Genomic DNA, 16,407 nt, shown 5'->3' with positions numbered 1-16,407 from the left:
AAACAACAAAAAAAACACGTCTGGCTTAGAAGTCTGTGATTGGCTACATCACTCCAGGAACAATCTGGCCCACACAAACCATATCCTTGAAACTAACCTGCGCAAATTTTGATCAAACTCTCTCTGCCAATTCGATCTGCCAACTTAGCCAAATGATAAATATTGCCATATACACACATGTATATACACACACACTCTACCCTCAAAAGATTATAAATGAAAATGTTCAAAAGATCTGGTAGAGGCCAATTCCACATGATGAAATTAGGAAACATTTAGGTTAATGTTAGAATATTTTTAAGAGCGTATCACTGCTAAAAGTGAATATTTTGGTAACAATATGACACCTTAGGTATTTGAAATTAGTTTTAATGCCAGAATTTAACTTTACTGGGGGGGTATGTGCGCGCGTGTATTTTTGTCTTATTTTGGGAAATGAAAATGAGGCTAATCCTTCTGATATAGGAGAGTAGTCTAGGGGAAAATGTCCGCTGTTTCATAGGAGGGTTACACATTGATCTTTTGTAATAATTAAGTAAAAGTACAGGGCTGAAAAAAAAAAATTCTGACTCTTGTCAGGTAAGCTACTCGGCAAATAGTAAGTTTAATTCCTAACACCCACATGAGGCCCAAGAATAGTTGGATTAACAACTCCAGTGTCAGGCTGTCAGCTGCTGTTTATTTAAATTAAAATGTCACCATCCAGAAATAAATTAGGAAGTTGAAAACCGATAAATTTCTTAAACATACAGTACTTTGGCACCTTGTTAAAATAAATCTATTACATTTGTGTTTTTTAGAACTTTACATAGACTATTTCCATTTTGACATTCAGAGTAGAGCAGGTTTTCTCTTTTTTGTTCTTTTCTCTTCCTCCCTCCCTCCTTTTTCCTTCCTATTTCTCTATTTTTTGTCTACCTTCATTGTCCCTATCCTACATTAGACTGGCTAAAAAATTTTTTTCATCAATACACAATTTTCAGATGCTTTACTTGCACGTCTAAAACACGTTGTTCATCCTATGTTTATCTAAATAGATCTACATTTTTACAGATTGCAAAATTCACTTTCTACCACTGGTCTTCCTGGCTTCCACTCTCAAGTGTTGTTCCTATGGTTGCCATGAAACAAATACATCCTCCCCATGAGCTTTTCTCTTGCTTCCTATCATAGGAAGGTTAACATTTTGTCCCCATCTCTCTAAGACCTCCCTGTTTTAGCCATAGCCCAAGATATTTTAAGATCGTTATTTGGCTCTGGGTTCATGGCAAGCAGGGTGTTCACTTGAGGAGCCCATTTGGTCCTAAGTAGAGAGAATCAACCTCTCCAAAAGGGAAAGAAAAAAAAAAAAAGCTCCTTCTCTGTTCCCATTTGGATGTTTCCTGCCTGTGACTTTGCAGACCATAAATAAGATGCTCACTAGAATGCAGGTTAATCAAGTATGAGACCGTTGTATACAAACATATTCAGCATTAACAACATGGAGATATTTACTTGGCCGGGTTTTCCATTTTCACATAAAAATGCCTCATATTCGGATGCGAATTCAGGGGCGTTGTCATTGACATCCAGCACTTTAATAGCAACAGGCACTCGTGATATCTGACTGTGGTTCCCTATGGGAAGGAAAAAATAACATCAGCATTGAGGGTACTTCATTTTTAACGTGCAACTCAACTTTCTTCTTGAAAGCATGTGTGTCTGTTTCAACTTCCCTTAATTAGGGCGTTTTCAACGTAGAGATGATGGAATCTGACCATTCAACAGGGGGAAAAAACAGCACGTGCTTGACTGCTTAAAGTATAAATTATGATTTCAAACACCATTTGCTGGAGCTTAGCTTGGCAAAGACCATCTCTGAAAAACTTAGAGGTTTCCTTGATGAAGAAAGCTTTTAATTTTAATTATAAAATCCATTATACAAGAGAAAAAATGCCCTATGCAATAAAGATTTATCTTTGTTTATCTTGGGTAGAACACAAGTCATTTTTGTGCTATTACCATATTTGGCCATGTATGAAAGGTGAACATGAAAAACGCAGAAAAAGGCCAGAACCAAATCACTTGTCGAATTTTCTTAACAATGATAAAGATAATATTAAAGATGGGGAATCATACCCCTTGTGAATTCTATTTTTTTTAATCAAAAATTGACCTTGGGATCTTTCTGGATAAGATAAGTCATTTTAATACTGTCATTTTCATAAGATTTTCATCAGTGTAAACAGATATTAATCTCATCCTTCCAGGTCAATTCCAGCAGCAGAGAATTTAATACATAATCCTTAAGTCCTTAAATTTTCAAAGTTAGACAAACACACAGAGAAATCTGGTGCACTAATACACTGTTGATTTCGGCCATGTGATGATTTTTCATTTGTAATATATGCAGTACAGTTTGTACCATGTAATAATCTTTTGATCTCTTGTAAATTATACAGAATGCATTGGTGATGGCGAATTATTTGTGTTTCTGTGGCACTGAATATTTATATGTGAGCCAAGAGGGGGGAAGTGTGTGGCTTTTGAATATGAAGAAACAGACTTGCATTTGATGTATCAAAGTGATCTTTGTGATAATTGATTAAATTCAGAGCTCTAAGCCCTTCACGCATTTTTTTGTGAAATAGGAAGGTATTTCTAAAACACACACTAAATAATCATAGCCGTGTTATAGGTTTATAGTTGGTTAAACCCACTGGCACTGCTACAAGATTTGAATTTAGTTAACTAGCATGGCTACTCTCCAGTATTCTAATTTGATTAACTATGGATGGATGAAGATTACCCTGTGGAATTCCTACCACCTCAGTCATGGAATATAATCTCACTTCCCCCAAATCAAGCCAATGTCCTTAAATGTCTTACCTGATAAATCCCTTTTCTTTTACTATCTTACCTCTAATAAATGAATTTGCTCATTCAGAGAGGAAACATGGACCTCTGGTTTCGATGGAAAGGGAAGTTTTAAAAAATGACACAATCCTCAGACAAGGAACTTATATTTTATGCTTTATCCACTTGTATAAGGTGGATAAATAAGGTACAAGGTATTTGAAATAGACTACAATTATATCCTTAAAAATTTACCTCTTCTCTAGCCTGACCGTGAGCTGAATAGCAGCTGCTAGAGAGTAAAAGGGAATACAGTGTTCACACTAAACAGCAATGTCTGGGCCCCTAGCTTTGCCTTCTACTCCCTACGTGATCCTGAACAAGTGACTTAAGCTCCTTTTATTCCAGAGAAAACTGAAACTGAAGAACTTTGTTTCCAGAATGGTTAAAAATAGGAGATACTAGGAAGGGAAAAATGAAGGGGGGGAAATCAGAGGGGGAGACGAACCATGACAGACTATGGACTCTGAAAAACAAACTGAGGGTTTTAGAGGGGAGGGGAGTGGGGGATGGGTTAGCCTGGTGATGGGTATTAAAGAGGGCACGTACTGAATGGAGCACTAGGTGTTATGCAAACAATCATGGAACACTACATCAAAAACTAATGATGTAATGTATGGGGATTAACATAACATGATTAAAAAAATTTTTTTAACCCCCAGATGTAGCTTTGGCCTCCCAGACATGAGATCTTTGCACAATATAATATTGATGAAGTTCAAAACAAAATCTATTTGTTTAAGGTAACTAATCATTGCCACTTCTTCAAGAATATATACAGGTTTCTTAAAAATACTTACCTCATGAATGACCACTATTTGAAGTTTGAGTCCAAATATCAAATGCCAAAATGGATATATCCTTAACATTCTCACAACTGCACTAAAAAATTGCCTCCCTGAGAGACTGAACAATTTAAATTCCTTTTTTTTTTTACTCATGGTACTATTTTCCCCAAGCAGAGTCCCTTTAACTGATTAATTTTATTTTATAATTCTCTGTATCTCAACCCTACAAGCTACTGATAAATTATTTATGTAACATTATTTTCTTTTCCATATCCTAGACCAACTCTTGTGTATATAAAGGATTACAGGAGCCTTCTGTTACGTTTTTGTCTTCCATTTCTCTACCCTTCAGTTAACAAACAGCCAACCATCAACATAGGTTTAATAAACTTCATATACAGTATAGACAGTGAAAAATAAGTGCAAAGTCTTTGAAAACTGTAAATTAACAAGGAAAAGCTATTCTTAAACATGATTTTGCTCCTTGGAAAGTGAAGAAAATGCTAACCTTGTTGAGTCAAATTCATGGGCAATGGTCGATTGGGTCAAGTCTACCAACTGATACCTTTGTTTTCCCTCTTACGCTGCACACACACCTGACAGGCAAACATGCATATGCAGATTTTTTCACCATTTTGGCAAGGGATGATTATGCTAAAGCCTGTGTTCTTTTCTCCTCTTTTCCCGACCTCAGCATTGCAAAAAAAATTGCAATTATATCTTACATCTAGATGGCCAACAGGTGGTAAGACTCCAGCACAAAAGATAAAAGCTGCATGAGCTGCTTATTGGGCTCTCAACATTAAAGTGGTATACCTTTTCTCATGTGTAGTGTCCGGGATAAGGTGGTATTTAACTATTCCAGGACTAAGAACCTTGGATTAGCATCATTATGATTATTTTTTGGTAATGTGGGATGGGAATCTCACTTCATACTGTTAGAAGATCATGAATGACAGAAGGTTCTTCCAATTATACTTAGTCTTAGCACTTCCACAAGTCAATAATATCTTGTAATTTAATGGACAGTGGGCATTTCAGAAATGGTATTTTCTTCTTTGTGGGGCGCCTGGGTGGCTCAGTCGGTTAAGCGTCTGCCTTCGGCTTAGGTCATGATTCCAGGGTCCTGGGATCGAGTCCCACATCAGGCTTCCTGCTCTATGGGGGTTCTGCTTCTCCCTCTACCCCTTCCCCCTGCTTGTGATCTCTCTTTCTCTCACTCTCTCAAATAAAATCTTTAAAAAAAAATTTTTTCTTCTTTGTTTTGGCCTGTGGAAAACTCAGAACTCAATTTGGAATCTACCGCTCATAACTGTAAAGAACCTAATGGTGTGTATGTTGTGTATTATGTTTACTGAAATTTGGTGTGTTTACATTTATTTAATAATTGCCCAAATTTACTAAATTAATTTCTTCTTAGATAGTTGAATTGTATATATTTTTAGGTATCTTTTTAATTTAGTAGTTTACAGTATGTCTGATTAAAATAAAGCCTAAACTGTATATCCTGGCACTGAAAAAAGATATGCTAATGGATTATGACAAGACAGAATTTCTGTAGCCTTAGTGGTCACATAAAACATACTGGACAGTTAAGCCTAACTAACAATGTAACATAATCCCTTATCTTTATAACTGTTGAATTCCTTGTTATCCTTTAAAATGCAGCCCAAACTACATCTCTTCCCAAAAGCCTTTTTAACAAACAATTCGGGTTTTTTTTTTTTATATTGTTTTTGTTCTTGTTGTTGTTACTCTTTGACTTGTGGCATGACAGCAGAGGAGCACCCCCATCCCATTTCCCAGAAAAATTGGTTAAAAAAATATATATATATATTTTAAATTAAAGTCTTCGGAAAAAGTTCTAAGAGCATATAGCAAATAAAAACATTTATTCAAGAAAATCTACAAAATGTTGGTAGGAGTCTGTGGTATTTGAACCAACACTTGATTACTCCTCCTCCTCTTAGAGGTCAGGAAGATGAGAAATACCCTCCGCACTGACCCAACCAGGAACACAGGGCTCCCTCTCCCCGAAGCTGCTAGTCAAGGACTGTATACCCAGGAGAGGCTGGATGTTAGCATTTCTCATCCTGCTCAGATCCCTGTTGCTGAGACTAAGTTTTGGGCAAATGCAGGTGGGGCTTGCCTTCTTCCACCAAGTCCCTAATCATGTGACACAGTTCTACATCGGACAAGGCATCCCTAAGAATCCTGGGTCCTGATCTTTCTTGCCATGGTTCATAAGGAGAGGTTTCATGCTGAGCGAAGTGAACCAAAAAGACTCAAGGTTATCTCCCCCCCTCCCCCCAAACACAGGACCTTCCACTCCTAAAGCAGAGTGTCACTAGGAAAGAAGCTTCAGAGCCATGGCTTAGTCATTTGGTCTGGGGATGGGCAGGAGGGCGAAACATCAAGCACAGAGCTCTGAATCTTTCAGAAAGAACTATTTGCCTTTTAAAGGAATGTGGAGAAGTTGAAGCCAAGTGATGATCTCAAAATAGTGAAGATTGTTGATAGTTGGTGGAGACCATCTGAGGAGCCAAGGACTTCTTTATCTGTGACTGAAGAACTCCAGTCTCTGCCTCAGTCTTCACAGGGATATTTCTTCCTCTTACCATGTCTTCTACTTTTCTATCTCTAATAAAAACCGTTGTTACTAGATCTAGGATGATCTCATTTTATAATCTATAATTATATCTGCAAATACCCTTTTTCCAAATAGCACATTCATAGGTTTCTGGGGTTAGGACCTGGACATATTTTTGGGGGGGGTGGGGCACCATTTAAACCACGGTATTCCCTCTTCCCAAAAGCTAGGACATTTGTGACTGAATAGGATGATACTCTCCCAAACCAGTTCCTGTCATAAAAAACAAGGCTATGTGAAATTTACTGGTACATGCTTCTTTGAATTCATTTTTCAATATATAATAAAAGCTCAAGGAGGTTTAAAAAGCTCATAATTCCCTCGTGAGATGTTTGATAACACCCTTTTGTCATTCATTTATTCTTTGACCACTCTTCAGTTATCCAGTAAATAATTTCATTTGTATTCCCAGTTACTAAGCAAAGCTATAAGCAAAGAATCCACATTACCCTAGCAGATACATTATCATGGTTAGTTTACACCTTCATCTGTCCTACAAAATAGTCCTTTACAAAATGCTGCAGAAGATCACAGGAGACAGATATTGTCCTATAGTCACAGGAAAGATTTAAACAAGGAAATGACCTTTGAATTAGCTTTAAATAATGAATACAAGTACCCTAGGTAAAGAAAGGTGGACACATCTTTCAGATGGAGTTAGCCACATTTGAAAAGGCCCAGAAGCCCAGAGAGAATGCCATCACAATAAATCAGTAGCCCCAGTAAGAGCATTCAGAGAAGTGGTTGGTGGTGACGCCAGGACACAAAGTTGAGGCCAAATCAGGAAGAGTCTTCTGTTAAATGCTAATGAGTAAGGGCTATATCATATGATCATGGTCAAGCCATTGAAATATTCTTGATGTAATTTACAATTTTAAAATGTTAGGGGCGCCTGGGTGGCTCAGTTGGTTAAGCGACTGCCTTCGGCTCAGGTCATGATCTTGGAGTCCCGGGATCAAGTCCTGCATCAGGCTCCCTGCCCGGCAGGGAGTCTGCTTCTCCCTTTGACCCTTCTCCCTCTCATGCTCTCTGTCTCTCATTCTCTCTCTCTCTCAAATAAATAAATAAAACCTTTAAAAAAAATGTTAGCATAAAGCAGGAAAGACAAGTTAGGGTTGGTTTTATCTCGTTTTCCTAAGTATATGAGTATCTCAGAAATACCTTATTTCTTGAAACTGTTAAAACTGGGAGAAAAACAATAAAATAAGAAACTAGTGTCTCATGTCCCCCAAATACCCCCCAAACGTGTTACCGTTATCTGCATTAGATGAACATGCATGATTAAAACTGCATGTCATATTTAAGTGCTGAAGATTCACTTTTATCTAAACTAATGAAATGATGGCAGTTCAAATTTTAAAGATATTATAGGAGCAATAAAATTAATTAGAGAAGCTTCTGAGGAAATTATTCATGTCCTTTGTGACTGGCCCCAAAATGTTTGCCTTTCATCTGATACGCAAGCATTAAATATAAAGATATTATAATTAGAAACTTGATTAGCATTCATTAAAGATGAATTTTCTAAACACAAGAGATGCGACACCATGGTCTGGAAGGAAAAGCCCATTTCAGTTGGCCACAGAAGTCAGACTGTTTTCACATACGATGGGAGGGGGAAAAAAAAATGAAATGGCACCTAGTGTAAACAACTCCTTGACTTCTACCATTTGAATCGTAGTGACTTCCTGTCACCTCTCTGTCAGAGTGTCTCATGAATTGCCCATTAATTTTGCCCTTTTATAATCAAAGGTAATGGAATACTGCCAAGTCTAAGTTACTTGGGAATTTGCTTCTAACTAGTTTCCATGAGCTGTTTTTGCAGGCATCGATTGAAATAGCCTCTCCTTTTCAGACTATAAGAGAAAAAAATGATTTGACAAATTTAGATATACTGGTGGGGCTCAATAAATAAATCTTAAGTCTTCTACAAGGAGAAGGGTGGAAGCCACAAGCAGTAAATTACAGTCAACAGGGGAATGCAAAATAAGAGAAGTTATAATTGAATAGGGAGGAGAGGAATGGTAGAGGTTTATAAAATAGGAAGATAGGAACTGAATCTGTGATAGAAAAGATAGCAAGTTAGGAAATTTAAAACAAAACTGATGAGAATGTTGAAAGAAAGTCTTGGAAAATAATTTCAGCAGATTTCGGCTGTCTCGTGGCTAAAGATAAAACTTTTTTTTAAATTTTTTATTTTGTTTAAAGATTTTATTTATTTTTTATTTTGAGAGCGAGAATGAGAGAGAGAGAGAGCACGAGAGGGGGGAGGGTCAGAGGGAGAAGCAGGCTCCCTGCCAAGCAGGGAGCCCGATGCGGGACTCGATCCCAGGACTCCAGGATCATGACCTGAGCCGAAGGCAGTCACTTAACCAACTGAGCCACCCAGGCGCCCTAAAGATAAAACTTTTTGAGATCAATTATGCCCATCAATGATACGATAATTTCTAAATCGCTAGTGGATGGTTTACCAATCCATAGGTTATTAAATATGAACAATTTAGAATATAATTAACCAATGGATACCAGCAGGGTAAAAATGCTCCTGGGGATATGAGGTTTTTCTCTTGACAATATTATTCTCATATGCTACCCTTTCATTGTCATGGCAACAGTATTGATGGGTTGGTTCAAACAGTCTTTTGACCCCCTCCAATATATACCAAGAAATTTCTGCCTTCTAAAATGCATCACAGGAGCAGTTAACCACCAGAATTTTCATAATTTTTTGTCGTAGTATTGTGAAAATTTCAGCAAGCCAGACTATGAAGAGGAGGCATTCTATTTTACTCCTTACAAATCTCTCTCATATTTACAGAGTAGTTTAGAATTAAATTGGGACTTCAGTCAGATGGGGGCTATAGTATCAAATAAATAAAGCTCATGAGTCATACTCTTCTATTACCGAAATAGTAGTGCTCTCAAGAAAGGGAGAGAAGTGCTCTCTCCCCCTGATAAAGTTGTGGACTTAGACATATTTCAAAAAGGCTTCAACTCCCTGGAGAAATTGACTTCTAAAGGTGACTTTGGCTCAAGTCCTCACTGACCTTTGTCTGGTTTTCCTAACAGCTAAAAAGGATGCTACGTGGCTACAATATTTTCAAACGCTCTCCAAACTGGAAGAAAAATGTGTAGCTCCCTTATTTATTACATTACTCTTTTGTGAACCTGGAAATTGTAGACTCCTGCATAATCACGTGGCAAGTTCTCCACTCCCCCCTTTTCCTACCTATCTACAGTAACCCTCATTATCCTTTTCCTCAGGTAAGGAGGCGAGGTCCTTAAAACGAAGTAATTTATGCTTGTATAATTTTGATGCGACGGGAAAAAGTTTTCAAACCATTGACGTGAGCACTAACTTTTTGAACCTCTTGGATTCTGTATTTTATTAAATGGAAAGCTTTACCAGTCACATTCTAAATAAAGAAAACATCTATGACTGTTTATAAATGAAAATACTAATGAGGGGAGAGCTATTACATTTTCCATTTTTTTATTAACATCTATTAGAAAATATTACGTTTAATTGTTGAGGCTTACAAATTTGGATTCCTCTGTTGTCTATATGCTTTTGTTTTTGCACGTATATGTGTATGCGTGTGTGGTTTTTAATTTGTTTTGTTTGAGATGTGGTGCTCCATTCTACTGTGTATTGTTTTTGCCCAATTTGTGACTCAAATATTGACTCTTTCTGATACAGTCCTAAATACATGTTTCTAGCTTTCTTACACAACTCCTCTTCCTCCCAACTGTAACAGATAAGGAAATAAAATCCTGTGTTGAGTTTCTAACCCCCATGTCTTCTTTGATAATCTAAGTTTTCTTTGCAAAAATCTCTCATTCTACTCTGCCAACAAAATTGCATTATGCCTCTATTACCAAATCCTCAGTGGTTTTTCTTTTATCTCTAATTATTTCAAATAGAATTGATTCCAGATTATTGGAACTGAATATCTTGAAGTAACTTTGACAATGCAATTCAGTTTAAATCCCTTATATATTCAAACCTTAATTAGGGAGACTCACACTTACAGAGGGATTAATGTAAACATGTATCCAATATTCCATTTAAATGTTCATTCAGAACCAGCATAAAACAACAGTGTGCCCCAGTACATAGACATGCATACATACATGCATGCACATAGGATCAGATATACTCTATTAGAGAAGAAAACTAATACTGTAAACTTCCCAGCATTTGTTGCATGATCTGTTACGTACCATCTTTTGGGGTTTTGCTGGGTACTGTGAAGATACTTTCTCTCAAATGTAAATATGATCTCAGGGTATATAAGGACTGAAATCAGTCTGTATAACTTAAATATCTTAGTATGTAGTAAAGAAGTGTCCATTCTTGAACATCCAATGAGTCTAAAATAAGGGTATGTTATATAGACTCCAGTCATCTTGTCCATATTTACTCAAAGCTAAGAAGTGGTAAAGCTGAAATGTGAATCCGGGGCAGTGTGACCAACAAATAAGGAAACAAACAGAAACAATACGAATTATTAAAATATAGTACTTATAAAACATAATCCTAGAGTAGAACATTTTCAATATGAATCTCTCCTCGAACAATATGACCATAATTAACCAATAAACAATATTTAAAAATGTTTGATGTTTCCATTAACATGAAATTTTCTATTAGTGAATTTATATATAAAAACATAATAGCCATATTAAAAAAAAAAAAAATCCTGGGATGACTCCCTTAAGCTTTCGGTGTGGGGCCAACTTTCATACTTGAAGTCACCTATGCAAACAATGAAGCATATAAATCTTAAGGTTTTATTCCAGTATAATTTTATAACATGAACAAACCCCTGTAACCACCATCCAGATCAACACATCCGGCATAACCAGCTCCTCAAAAGCCTTTTATGTACCCCATGCCACTCATTATGACTCTTAGGGTAACCTCTTCTCTTACTTAAGATGACATTAAATTGCCTTCTTCAGAATGTTATAAAAATTGAATTAATATATTATACACACTGGCCTCTTTATCTCAACATAATATTGTGAAATGATTCACATAGTTGTATACAACTCTAGTTCATTTTTCCCATTGTTGGGAAAATAATTTGACTGAATAAATATACCACAACTTATTTTTCTCTTACTGGTGGATATTTGGATATTTCAGTTTCAGGCGGTTGGAAAAGTACTACTATAAATATTTTATGTATATCTTGTGCATAGATAAATGAAGTGAGCTATATTGTATATTTAGGAATAAAGTGAAAGATGATAGGATATATTCTTTCAAGTTTAGTGTATGTGTCCAAATATTTTTCTAATGTGGCTGTAGCACTTTACACTCTGACCAGCAATGTGTAAAAGTTCAGGCCACTGCAAGCCTTGAACAACACTTGGTAAAGCCATTTATTTTTTATTCATTTTTAATTTTAGCCACTGTAGAGATACACAACTGTATTTTACTTAGGTCCTTATTTGCAATATCTTGATGATTTGATGCTGAGAAACTATGATGGTAAATATGTCTACTTGGATATCCTCTTCTGTGAAGTCCCTGTTCAGGTTCTTGCCTTTTTGTAATGGGGTGGTTTATGTTTTTCTGATATGCGCATTGTATGTTATGAATATGAGTCCTTTGTTACATGCGGTATCACCATACCTTTTCCCACTGTGTGGCTTGATTTTTCACTCTCTTTGGAGACACAACTTCTGTAATTTCTCTCACTAATGTTTTGTAGGTTTCTGTTCAAAGGTCCTTCTCATCATTCTTTAGATTCTGTTACTATTTACTATTTTTCCTTTATATATTCTTTCTAATACTACTGTAGATTCAGTAGTATTTTTATTTTCTCTATTGCTAGAAAATAAAACCTGATATTTTAGAACTCTAATAATCATGTAAACTTTTAAAAGTTTAACTGTAGATTTCTTTTTATTTTTTATGCATTCTATTAATCATGTTGTCTGTGAAGAGTGACCACTTTATTTCTCCCTTTCCAATATTTTAACTTTTATTTCTTGTATCTTACTCTACTGGCTAAAACCTTCAGTATAATTGAATAAAGTTGTAATAGTAGACAACCTTATCTCATTTCCAATTTCAGGGAGAAAGCTTTCACTCTTTTATACCATTAGATGTCATATTTGCTATGTTTGTTTGGTTTTTGTTTTTTGTAGCAACCCTTTATCAGATTAAATTCCCTGCTATTTCTAGGGTTCCAAGAGCTTTTTTTCATGAACAAGAGATGGATATATATACTTTTCTGCATCTACTGAGATTGATGATAGGATTTTATTTTTTTCTCTCAATATTTTAATTTACATTAATAGATTGTTTTCAAATGTTATAACCTGTCCTTGTATTACCTGGTTGTAGTATTATATTTTTGTATTAGTGGTACTGATTTGCTAATACATCACATAATTTTGTTTATGAGAAGCAGATTGTTAAGTCTCCTTTCATGTAATATGCTCATCAGGTTTTAGCATTAAGATTAGGCTGGCTTCGTGGCACGAGGTAAAAAATGCTCTGTCTTTTACTTCTCCCTGATAAAGTTTGTGTCTGGTTCACTTGGGCATGACGATTTGTGTTAAAAGTTAGTAATTATGGATTCATTTATTCAGTAGAGAAAGTGATAAACTTATTTTTGCTTTTCTGTTATTTATGCCAGTTTGCAAAGACTACATTTTTAACTTACTAGCTTATTTCATATGTAGTTTAAACTTTATGGGCATAAATAAGTTCATAATGTCCAATTATTACCTTTTTAACATCTGTAGAGTCTGTAATAATGTCCCCTTCCTCATTTCTGATATTGGTAACTTGTACCTTTTCTATTTTTCCTTGCAAGATTCGGTTAACTTTATTCATCTTTACAAATGAACAGCTTTTATTTTTGTTGAATTTCTCTACGGTATCTGTTTCCAATTTCATTATATTCTATCCTGTATTTATTTATAAAGATTTATTTATTCGAGAGAGTGAGTGTGGGCAGAGAGACAGAGGGAGAGAGAGTCTCAAGCAGATTTCGTGCTGAGCGTGAGCTTGATATGGAACTAGAATGTAAGACCCTGAGCTCTTGACCTGAGTGGAAACCAAGAATAGGACACTTAACTGACTGTGTCACCCAAACACACCCTATCCTATATTTATTTCCATGTTTCTACTAGTTTTTAGATTTCTGTTCACTTTTAGCCTATTGAAAGCAGGTGCTTAAGTAACTGATTTTTAGCATTTCTTTTTTTTCCAGTATAGACCTTTTAGACTCCTTTCCCTCTAGGCTCTGTGTTAGCTATGTCCGACAAGATATGCCATGTCATGATTTTGTTATCTTTGATTTTTAAAATGTGCTAATTTCCTTTGTGATTTTATTCTGTTTCCCATGGATTAATTAGAAGCGTATGGCTTAATTTCCAATACTTGGGGATACTTATAGTTTAGTGTGTGTGTGTGTGTGTGTGTGTGTGTCGCTTTTTTTTTGTTGTTCCTGGTTGAATTCCATTGTGTTAAAAAACCATACTTTGCAAGAGTTGAGACTTGCTTTATGGTCCAGTTTTTGGACATAGTGGGTAAATATCTCAAGTGTGTTTGAGCAGAACATTTTTTGTAATTTTGAGTGCAGTGTTTTGGACATTTCAATTAGAAAAGATTACAAATGACTATTCAAACACTCTCCTTGTAATTTTGTTTTTTGGTGGTTTTTTTGGGGGGGGCTACTTGTTTGATTAGAGAGTTGGGGGTAAAACTCTACATCTGTTGATTTTTCCCTTTGTTTCTGTCATTTTGTTTTTTTTACTCTATATACTTGGGAAATACATTATTAACATATAAATTTAAGATTTTTATATCTTCCTGATGAATTTAATCACTGATCATTATTAAAATTTTCTCTTTATTTTTCGTAGTATTTCTTTCTTCTTACTCTATAGCTGAACTACTTTGTTTTGGTTTGAATTGGCATAATTGAGCTTCCTTTAATCCTCAGAGTCCTTACGTGTCCTTGATTGATTTCACTAATGTGGAATTTAAGAAAGAAAACAGATGAACATATGGGAAGGAAAAAGAGTCTCTTAACTACAGAGAAAAAACTGAGGGTTACTAGAGGGGAGGGGGGTGGGGGAATGGACTAAAAGGGTGATGGGTATTAAGGAGGGCACTTACTATGACGAACAGTGGGAGTTATATTTAAGTGATAAATCACTGAATTCTCCTCAAACCAGTATTACAGTATTTGTTAATTAGATAGGATTTAAATAAAAATTTGAGGGGAAAAAAAGTTATCAGAGTAGTTAAGAAATGTGATTCAAGTATTAGTTGCTTTTTATTCTAGTCTAAAAATTAAAGAATATTAAAGTATGTAGCTTACTAACATTTAGTGTGATTGGTTATATATCTGGTTTTTAATTTTTTATACTTTTCCTTCATCAGTTCTTTACTATTTTTCCTTTCTATATTCTTTTGGATTGACAAATTTTAATTTTTCCATTTCCCCATTAGCCAATTAGTTACATAGACTTCTATTAATACTATTTTAGTTGTAACCTTAAGTATCATATTTATTTTTTATATTATTACCAGCATAGGTTACATACAGTGTTCTTTTAGTTTCAGTTTTACAATATGACTCCACAATTCTATACATTACTCAGTGTCCGTCAAGATAAGTGTACTCTTGATCCCCTTCATCTATTTCACCCATCCCCCTGCTCCCAACTCATCTCTGGTAACTATCTATTCTCCATAGTTGAGTCTGGTTTTTGGTTTGTCTCTTTATTTTCCATTAATAGTATGTTTTGTTTCCCAAAATCCACATATGAGTGAAATCATATGCTATTTGTCTTTCTCTGACTGATTTCTTTCACTCAGCATTATACTCTCTAGATCCATCTATATCGTTGCAAATGGCAAGATTTCATTCTTAATTATGGCTGAATTACATATATGTATATTTAATATGTATTATATAAATGAATTGTGTAATTTATAAATATAAAATATAAATATATTTTGTAGATATGCACACACACATAAACACTTCTTTATCCATTCATCTATCAATGGGCACTGGATTGCTTCCAAAATTTGGCTATTGTAAATAATGCTGCAGTAAACATAGGGGTGCATATATCTTTTCAAAGTAGTGTTTTTGTATTCTTTAGGTAAATACCCAGTAGTATGATTAATGGGTCATAGGGTAGTTCAATTTTTAATTTTTTCAGGAACCTCCATACTCTTTTCCTCAGTCGCTGTACCCATTTGCATTCCCACCAACAGTGCACAAAGGTTCCTTTTTCTCCACATCCTCAACAAAACTTGTTTGTTGTTTTTCATTTTAGCCATTCTGACAGGCATGATGTGATGTCTTATGGTAGTTTTGATTTGCATTTCCCTGATGATGAGTGATGTTGAGCATCTTTTCATGTGTATGTTGGCCATCTGCATTTCTTCTTTAGAGAACTATCTGTCCATGTCTTCTGCCTGTTTTTTAAATTGGATTATTTGTTTCTTGGGTCTTGATTTATTTTTCTATTTTGGATACTAAGCCTTTATCAGCTATGTCGTTTGCCATTTAGTGGGTTGTCTTTTAGTTTTGTTGACAGTTTCCTTTGCTATGCAGAAGCTTTTTATTTTGATGTAGTCTGAACAACTTATTTTTGCTGCCTTAAGAACATACATCTAGGAAAATGTTGTTATGGCCAAGTTCAGAGAAATTACTGTCTGTGCTCTCTTCTAGGATTTTTAGTTTCAGCTACCACATATGGGTCCTTAATCCACTGTGATTTTTTGTGTGTGTGATGGACAGTCATCCAGTTTCATTCTATTGCATGTAGCTGTCCAAACTTCCCAGCACCATTTGTTAAAGAGACTTTTTCCCTTTGTATATTGCCTCCTTTGTCAAAGATGAATTGACCACATAATTGTGGGTTTAATTCTGGGTTTTCTATTCTGTTCCATCGATCTATTTGTTTGTTTGTTTGTTTGTTTGTTTTTTGTGCCAATAGCACACTGTTTTGATTACTACCACTTTGTAGTATAACTTAAGTCTAGAATGGTGATGTCTCCAGTTTAACTTTTCTTTTTCAAGATTG

The 16,407-nt window shown here is 35.3% G+C and overlaps 1 protein-coding gene across 1 annotated transcript in view; it reads right to left on the bottom strand.

Moving 5' to 3' along the window:
* Positions 1–16,407, bottom strand: part of CDH8 (cadherin 8) — a 342,701-nt gene that overhangs the window by 62,590 nt on the left and 263,704 nt on the right. Inside the window, exon 8 of the mRNA XM_035025064.1 lies at positions 1,495–1,616. Coding sequence (XP_034880955.1) covers positions 1,495–1,616 — 122 coding nt within the window. The remainder of the gene's footprint in view (positions 1–1,494; positions 1,617–16,407) is intronic.

This window comes from Mirounga leonina, unplaced genomic scaffold, assembly GCF_011800145.1.
Source record: "Mirounga leonina isolate KUSES-001 unplaced genomic scaffold, KU_Mleo_1.0 Mir_180, whole genome shotgun sequence".
In the NCBI taxonomy this organism is placed as follows: domain Eukaryota; kingdom Metazoa; phylum Chordata; class Mammalia; order Carnivora; family Phocidae; genus Mirounga; species Mirounga leonina.
The sequence above is the reverse complement of the archived record's forward strand: the minus strand, read 5'-3'. Positions and strand labels throughout refer to the sequence as shown.